The following is a 9448-nucleotide window of genomic DNA, read 5'->3' on the forward strand; positions in this document are numbered from 1 at the left end:
AAAATTTTGAGGGGCCTGGATAGAGTGGAGGTGAAGGGTCTATTCACCTTAGCAGAGAGGTCAATGAGGAGGGGGCATAGATTTAAAGTGATTGGTCGAAAAATTAGAGGGGAGATGAGGAAAAACTTTTTCACCCAGAGGGTGGTGATGATCTGGAACTCACTACCTGAAAGGGTAGTTGAGGCAGAGACCCTCAACTCATTCAAAAGGAGTCTGGATATGTACCTCAAGTGCCGTAATCTGCAGGGCTACGGACCAAACGCTGGAAGGTGAGATTAGAATGGGTGGAACGATTTTCAGCCGGCACAGATATGATGGGTCAATTGGCCTCTTTCTGTGCTGTAAACTTTCTATGATTCTATGCTGCCTGATCTGCTGAGTGTTTCCGACATTTTCTGTTTTTGTTACACTGAGTTTGTAACGATCAATATAGCGGGGTAATTTAATGCAGTGGGTTAAAATGTTATCTGGATATGATTTTGCTCCAGACAGAGCAGGGCAGGAGGGAGAATCTTTGCCTGGAGACTATTCAGAGTCAGTCTTCACTCCGTTCCCAGTACAAGGTTTCTGGCGTTCATTCTTCTTTGGGAAGTCTCACTCCAAGTACAGCTTGATAACCTGTCCGAATACCAGAGCCTAGGGCTGCCAGAAAAACAAATCCCAGATCAGCTTGAAACCTCAGCACTTACAATTCACAAACAGGAGCCAGAAGTTGCTGGATGTGAGTTTAAAGTGTCTTTCAATAAGTGTTTAAATAAACTTGACTAGCTCTGAGTCAGAAGATTGTGAGTTCTTGATCTACTCCAGAGACGTGTGCATAAAAGTCTAGGCTGCCACTCCCAGTGCAGTATTGCGGAAGTGCTGCACTGTCAGAGGTGCTATCTTTCAGATGACATGTTAAACCATCTGTCCTCTCAGGTGGGTATAAAAGATCCCACAGTACTATTTCAAAGATACCCTATCTGATCCCATTAATATTTTGAAAACCTCTATCAAATCACCCCTTGACCTTCTAAGTTCCAGGGAATACAACCCTAGTTTGTGTCATCTCTCCTTGTAATTTAACCCTTGGAGCCCAGGTATCATACTGGTAAATCTACACTGTACTCCCTCCAAGGCCAATATATCCTTCCTAAGATATGGTGTACTCAGTATTCCAGGTGTGATCTAACCAGGGCTTTGTATAGCTGAAGCATGACTTCGACCCGCTTGTATTCCATTCCTGGAGATGTAAAGGCCAGCACTCCATTAGCTTTTTTGATTATTTTCTGTACCTGTTCATGACACTTTAATCTATGTACTTGAACCCACAAGTCTCGTTGAGCCTCCACTGTTTCTAGCTTTCTTTACCATTTAGAAAGTACCCTGTTCTATCCGTTTTAAGTCCCAATTGGATGACCTCACATTTGCCACAATTTTATTCATTCACTTAATCTATCAATATTCTTTGTAATTTTATGTTCCTGTCTACACTGCTTACACTGCTGCTTATCTTTGTAACGTCAGCAAATTTGGATGTGTGGATTTCTATCTTATCTAAATTGTTAATAAATATGGTGAATAGTTGAAGCCGCAACACAGATCCTTGTGGGAGATTGCTAATCACATTCTGCCAATTAGAGTACCTGCCCGTTATCCCCATTCTCTTTGTCTCCTGCCACTCAGCCAATGTCCTTACCAGGTCCATAATCTGCTCTCAATTCTTTAACTTTAGCTAACAGTCGCTTATTAGGGACTTTATCAAATGCCTTCTGGAAGTCCATATAAATAAAATCATAAGAAATAGGAGCAGGAGTAGGCCATTCGGCCCCTTGAGCCTGCTCCACCATTCAATAAGATCATGGCTGATCTGATTGTGGCCTTATCTCCACTTTCCTGCCAGCTCCTCATAACCCTTGACTCCCTTGTAGGTCAAAAATCTGTCCAACTCAGCCTTGAATATATTCAATGACCCAGCCTCCACTGCTCTCTGGGGAAGAGAATTCCAAAGATTAACAACCCTCTGAGAGAAGAAATTTCTCTTCTCCATCTTAAAAGGGAGGCTCCTTATTTTGAAACTGTGCCCCTTTGTTCTCTATTCCCCCACGAGGGGAATCATCCTCTCAGCATCTACCCTTTCAAGCCCCCTCAGGATCTTGTATGTTTCAATAAGATCACCTTGCGTTCTTCTAAATTCCAATGAGTATAAGTCCAACCTGCTCAACATTTTCTCATAAGACAACCGCTTCATCCCAGTAGTCAGCCTGGTGAACCTTTTCTGAACTGCTTCCAATGCAAGTATATCCCTCCTTAAGCAAGGAGACCAAAACTGTACGCAGTATTCCGGGTGCGGTCTCACCAATTCCCTGTACAGTTGTAGTAAGACTTCCCTACTTTTATACTCCATCCCCCTTGCAATAAATGTCAACATTCCATTTGTCTTCCTAATTACGTGCTGCACCTGCATGCTAACTTTGTGATTCATATTCAAGGACACCCCAGATCCCTCTGTAATGCAGCATTCTGCAGTCTCTTTTCATGTAAATAATCAGTTTTTCAATTTTTCCCACCAAAATGGATAACCTCACATTTTCTCTCATTATGCTTCATCTGCCAGAATTTTCCCACTCACTTAACCTATCTATATCTCTTTGGAGACACCTTGTGGCCTCCTCACAACTCGCTTTCCCACCTATCTTTGTATCATCCACAAATGGCTACAATACACTCGGTCCCTTCATCCCAGTCATTAATATAGATTGTAAATAGTTGAGGCCACAGTACTGATCCCTGTGGCACTCCACTGGCTACAATTTGCCAACCTGAAAATGCCCTATTTATATTAACTCTGTTTCCTGTTAGTTAGCCAATCCTCTATCCATGCTAATATATTACCCCCAATACCATGAGCTCTTACCTTTTATGTGGCACCTTATCAAATGCCTTTTGGAAATCCAAATACATGACATCTACTGGTTCCCCTTTATCCACCCTCTTGTTACATCCTCAAAGAACTGTAATAAATTTGTCAAACACTCTTTCCCTTTCATAAAACCATGTTGACTCTGCCTGATTGTATTATGATTTTCGGAATGTCCTGCTATTATTTCCTTAATAATGGATTCTAGCATTTTCGCAATGACAGATGTGAGGCTAACTGGGCTATACTTTCCTGCTTTTTATCTACTCCTTTCTTGAATAGAGGTTTACGTTTATGGTTTTCCAATCCGCTGGGGCCTTTCCAGAATCTAGGGAATTTTGGAAGATTACAGCCAATGCATCTACTATCTCTGCAGCCACTTCTTTTAAGACCCTAGGATGTAGGTCATCAGGTCCAGGGGGACTTGTCAGCATTTAGTCCCATTAGTTTTCCTTGTACTTTTTCTCTGGTGATAGTAATTTTTTTTAAGTTTCTCCCTCCCTTTTGCCTCTTGATTTTCTACTATTCTTGGGATGCTTTTTGTACTTTCTACTGTGAAGACAGATACAAAATACTTGTTCAAAGTCTCAGCTTCTTGTTTCCCATTATTAATTCCCCGGTCAACTCATCTAAGGGACCAATACTCACTTTAGTTACACTCTTCCTTTTTATATATTTGTAGAAGCTTTTACTGTCTGCTTTTTATATTTCTTGCTAGTTTGCTCTCATACTCTAATTTCTTCCTTTTTTTTTAAGTCATCCTCTGCTGGTTTCTAAAATTTTCCCAGTCTTCTGGCCTTCCACTGATCTTTGCAGCATTGTACCCATTTTCATTCAATTTGATACCATCCTTAACTTCCTTCGTTAGCCACGGATGGTGCATCCTTCTCACAATCCTCTTTCTCAATGGAATATATCTTTGTTGAGAGTTATGCTAGATTTTAGAAAGAGATCAACCCTTGAAATTCCCACATTTCCCAAATTCCTGAGTTAAGCACTCTGTCTCACTGGACTCAGCCGAGCTGAACTCCGTGCTACCTTTATAGATGTAACCCTGTCTGCGACTTCAGTCACCTCTTCAGAAGGTTCAGTTAGATTTGATAGGCATGACCTACCCTTTACAAATCCATGCTGGCGCTCTCTGATCAGCTGAACATTTTCAAGGTCTTCAGTCATTCTATCCTTAATTAGAAACTCTAATAATTTCCCAACAACTGATAGGCTAATAATCAGTTCGGAGCTGGAGTTACTTTATAATATGTTCTATATTTGTAGTAGATTTAAGCAAGAGGTTTGAATAATACCAAGTCTAGATTAAATATTCTTTAAATGTTAATATTTGTGTGTTTTCAGGGAAAGTTTGAAATTGCGCACGAGTACAGATCACCAGAAGCCTGTGGTATCAAAACTGAAAGCATTGACGAGTTCACCAATTCTGTGAGCGAGCAGCAAAATGCAGTTAAGGAAATGGTAAGTGTGAAAAAGCTTAGCAGATAGTCCCCCCTCTGTGAGCCACAGAATAGCAGGTTTGCCAGATTTTATCGTGGATAACAGTTGGTATAGACCTGTGCGTTGGACCCTTGGAAAAAGCCTGAATTTTGAGTCCAGCATTGGTGGTTGTACAACCCAGGGAACTGTCGTGGACATTTGCAGGGTTAGTGAGCAGAGTGGAAACGTGGACGAGTTAAATTGTGTTCAGACAAAATCACAGTTCAAATCTGCAAGTTTTCCATCCATCAACTTCACTGTGGGGCAATCGTTTTTCTAATTTCTCTCTAGTTTGAGGCTTACTAGTCTTGTACTCCAGTGAAATAGCCGCTTCAACAGTTAACTTGTGAGATTGTGCAGGGTGGCTATGTGAAGTAATAGACAAGAAAGACCTCCTGTTTGGCAGAGCTATGTATACATCACTTCTCGAAGAAAACAAATACAATGTGTGCAGATTTCCTAGTGACTTTGGTTTGAAGACTTTAAAACGTGTTGAAGGTTTTCTGTGTGTGTCTGAGACACCTGACTGACTGAAACTCCGATATAATGTAGCCTTTCTCCCCTGCTCCCCAAATATTCAGTAAGTAAATTGATCTCTGCATAGCCTACAAAGCATGCCTGCATTCGAAGTATGTACACCAAACCTACATGTTAACTATCTGCTGAACCTTGACACATAACTTGTATCTTACTTTGACATCAGTTTTAAAGGCTTTTTAAAAATTGTATTTCACCTCTGACTGTAAGGTAGTTTTATGTTGGAAATACCAAAGGGAAAATTAAATCTTGGAGCCCTTTGAATAGTTGTGTTTTGCCTTTTTAGGTAATCACTAACATGGCTGCAGCTCACAAACGGGAAAAGAAGAATGCAAAGAGGAAAGCCAAGAAAGGAATTGACTTTACCACTGGAGAGGAGGTATTTCCAGGGAGCACCAACCCAACGACTAAAAAACACAAGAAAAGTCACTTTCTTTCTTTTCAAATTGAAACGACTTTGTCATCTGAGCACAGTGTGAACAGTGGGATGGTGTGAAATGGTTTTTCAGTGATGTGTAATAATGCCAAGGAACTGAAGGAGAGAAATTGTTCAAATGAGTCCTCCTTGGCATGTCATCCCAACAATGGCATAAGCGACAGTGGAGAAATCGGGGCACTGAGCCCGGGGCCACGTCCCCGGCACTGAGCAGTCCAACTGCCAACTGTGGAAGGGGGCTTTTATTTAATTTTATCAAAACATCTGGAGTCAGAATTACTTTGGACACAACATTAACTGTTGAAAAGCAAAATATAGTGGATGCTGTTCAGTCGTTAACTGTTCAATCGTCTGTGCTAAGTTTGCTTTATAATTTGCACCATGTAAATATCTAATGTACTGAAATTCATTGTAAAATTATGATGTATGTGATAAAAAATGGTTTAGTAAATTTGCAGAATTACATGTAATCACTTCAGAAACTGAAATGATCCATAACTTAATTTAAAAATGGTACTGAAACGCTCCTACCTTAATCCTGACTCTGCCGAAACCATCTGAGCTTAGTTCAGTGTGGGAAAAGTACAGCTAAAAGGTTTTCAAGGATGTCAGGGAGATGGGGAATAGGCTGCTCGAGTAGAAATAGGTATTTATTTACTTATGTGCACCTCACACTGAGGAATATTGGTGGTGGAAATTGAATTTGTGCATCAAACACTCCAGGTTGTCTGCAGGGAGTCAAACTCTCTCAACACTGCCCCACCCTTGGAAAGGTGCTCCTATTACATCAGTAGGATGTTGGTGTCCCCAAGGATCTATACTTCAGGCCCCTCCTATTTCTCATCTACCTGCTGTCCCTCATCAACATCATCTGAAAACGCAGTGTCAGTTTCCACGTGTACACTGATAACACCCAGCTCTACTTCACCACCACCTCTCTCAATCCCTCGGCTGTCTCTAAATTATCACACTGCTTGTCTGATATCCAGTACTGGATGAACAGAAATTTCCTCCACCAAATATTGGGAAGGTTTGAAGCCATTACCATGGGTCCCCAACACAAATTCTGTTTCCTAGCAACTGAATCCATCCCCCTCCCTGGCAACAATGTGAGGCTGAACCAGACTGTTTGCAACCATGGTGTCATATTTGACCTCCGATGAGATGACCACATATCTGTGCCATCACTAAGACTGCCCATTTCCACCTCTGTAACATTACCCAACTCTGTCCCTGCCTCAGCTAATTTGCTGCTCCTTTATGCTTTTGTCACATCTAAACCTGACTATTCCAATACACTCCTGGCTGGACTCCCATCTTCCATAAGCTTCATCGATAATTCTGCCTGTGTCCTAACTCGCACCAAGTCATGTTCACCCATCTCCCCTGTGCTCACTGACTTTCATTGACTCCCAGTTAAACAGCACCTTGATTTTAAAATCCTCATCCTTGTTCTCAACTCCCTCCATGGCCTCGCCCCCCCCCCCCCTATCTTTGTGATCTTCTCCAATCCTGGAACCCTCCGAGATCTATGCACTCCGCCAATCCTGGCCTCTTGCGCAACGGTTTTTAATCGCTCCACCATTGGCGGCTGTACCTTCAGCTGCCCGGGTCCCAAGCTCTGGAATTCTCTCCTTAAACCCCTCCACCTCTCTGTCCTCCTTTAAGATGCCTCTTAAAAGCTACCTTTTTGGCCAAGCTTTTTATTATATGTCCGAATATCTCCTTACATGGCTGGGTGTCATTCTGTCTGATAACACTCCTGTGAAGCGTCTTGGGATGCTTTACTATGTTAAAGGTGCTATATAAATACAATTTGCTCTATTTCGTACACCAGCTGCCCTGAGATTCCTCTGAGTAAAAGTTATCAATTATTGTTGAATTCGTTGCAGTTCTGTGTTTTAATCAGAGTTGTGCAACATGTTGATCACAACCCACATGTGGTTAATCGTATTTCTGATTCATAAATTAAAAGAGTCATTCAGTCATGTGATCTTGATGCAATTCACTTACTTGCATGTGAACTTTAACCATTTTGTGTGTTTGTTGGTAAGATGAGCATTGCGTGAGCATTTTTAAATCATTGTGTTTTACTTCCTTGGTTACTGAATGGTAGTAGATGTTTGTTTAGTAAATATCCACCCATGGAGTACATGTTGCCTCTATTGTGTGTGAGGTATTTTCTACTATATTTGGTGCATGTGGCTAAGACAGTGTCACGTGAGGCTAGTCAGTGATTTCTATTGGACAAGACTGCCCACTAGGAACTGCCCAAACACATTTCACATTGGGCTTATCCAGCCATGGGGAGATGAAACCCAGCTCCCTGAGAGGAAAGGCCAGGTTGTCTAAACAGCTGCATCATTCAGTTCCACTGCAAAAGGGTATTTTACAAGTACTCCATTGAGCCTATCTTATCCTGGCCTAGTGTAACGTCCCCACACAGCCATCCCATCACCAGCGCAAAGGAAAAAATAAAACAAAGAAAATCCTTAGATCAGTTTAGGAAAAAAAATTCCTTTCTGAAATCCCCAGCACAGAAGGAGGCCATTCAGCCCATCATGCCTGTGTTGGCTCTTTGAAAGAGCTATCCAATTAATCCCACTCCTCTGCTCTTTCCATATAGCCCTGTTTTTTAAAAAAAAAATTGCCTTCAATTACTAATCAAATTCCCTTTTGAAAGTTATTGTTCAGTCTGCTTCCACTTCCCTTTCAGGCACAACAACTCATTGCTAAAAATAAAAGTTTCCTCTGGTCAAAGTAGTTCCAGGAAAGCTGGGGGACATATGGCCCCCAGTGACCCACCTACCTTTTGTGGACAGACAGAAACCACCACACAAGACCAACCCTGAAGCATCAGGTGTCCCCTATTCAGCTGAATGAGATTTTAGATTTAGAGATACAGCACTGAAACAGGCCCTTCGGCCCACCGAGTCTGTGCCGACCATTAACCACCCATTTATATGAGGGTGAATCACTGATATCACTTTAGAATTGGTAACAGCTATCTCCATTTACAAGGGAGGGGAAAGCAAAATGAACAGTTAGAAAATCCCAGGAACTACGTTCAATCTTGCTGCATGTATGGTGAAAGTAGGCAGTGCATATTAATTAGCTTCATAGAGTCGCAGATACTGTGGAGTTAATTCTGGAGTTAAGGTCGTTTGATAATCATTAACCATTGCAGAGATGAGTTTTGTTTTCCTATTGTAATTTAAACATTGCATCTGAAAAACAAATATTCAGAGTTTACTCGTAATAAATGAAGCGATGCTGCTGGGAGTGTAGTGGGACATTAAAATGCATCTGGTGTTTGAAGGTGTTGCTGAATCAATGGGTATGTGCAAGAACCAGAGTCTGTGTTTCAGTTCCAGCAGAAGCAAAGATGCTGCCAGATCGTGTGTGGATAGCTACTTGTGTTGAGAACAACCTGATACTTCATAATATCTTAATTTCATGTGCCTCTCTCACGTATGCTAGATCTCTAACCACATCCTGGCATATTTGGAGCTAGCTGTACATTTATTCATGTAACCCCTCGAGCAGATTTTGAAATGTGTTGCATTATTTAGTGATTTATTACTTGTATATATTTCTTCAAAATTAAATTAAAAAATTAAACTAATCACAACTAATTTTGTCTCTTCACACAAAGGGAGACGGTGGTCTAGTGGTAATGTCACTGAACTAGTAATCCAGAGGCCCATGCTAATGCCCTGGGGGCATGGGTTCGAATCCCACCATCGCAACTGGTGGAATTTAAATTCAACTAATTAATACAAATGTGGAATTGAAATCAGAAATAGTGATTGTAAAAAGATGAACTGGCTACATTTTACTCTTGAAATTATTATTTATAAGATTATTATTTACACAATCCAGTGGACAGAATGTGTATTTAGAGCAGGGAGAGACAGCTCACGATGTTAACATCTCCAGCAAGGTCAAGGCTTGGTTGTCCTGAAGCCTTGATTTGGATTAGAAGCACAATTGTGTATTGGAGAGCCAGAGAGTAATGGGGAAGGAACAGGGTCAATGTCCTGCTTGTGATAAAGGTGTAAACAGATTGTGGCTTTTTATGAGATTAT

At 41.3% G+C, this 9448-nt stretch overlaps 1 protein-coding gene across 3 annotated transcripts in view; it reads left to right on the forward strand.

Annotated features, from left to right (window-relative positions):
• zgc:113436 (uncharacterized protein LOC503528 homolog) overlaps positions 1-8953 on the forward strand; it is a 34755-nt gene extending 25802 nt beyond the window's left edge. For 2 of the 3 annotated variants that reach the window (XM_068054564.1, XM_068054565.1), the window contains exons 7-8: positions 4253-4369; positions 5211-8952. In XM_068054564.1, the coding sequence (XP_067910665.1) occupies positions 4253-4369; positions 5211-5420 (327 nt within the window). In that variant the 3' untranslated portion in view covers positions 5421-8952. Of the gene's footprint in view, positions 1-4252; positions 4370-5210 lie in introns of all 3 variants that reach the window. The other variant, XM_068054566.1, reaches the window with a different exon arrangement.
• Positions 8954-9448: the final 495 nt, after the last annotated feature.

Source organism: Heterodontus francisci, chromosome 23, assembly GCF_036365525.1.
Source record: "Heterodontus francisci isolate sHetFra1 chromosome 23, sHetFra1.hap1, whole genome shotgun sequence".
Taxonomy (NCBI): Eukaryota; Metazoa; Chordata; class Chondrichthyes; order Heterodontiformes; family Heterodontidae; genus Heterodontus; species Heterodontus francisci.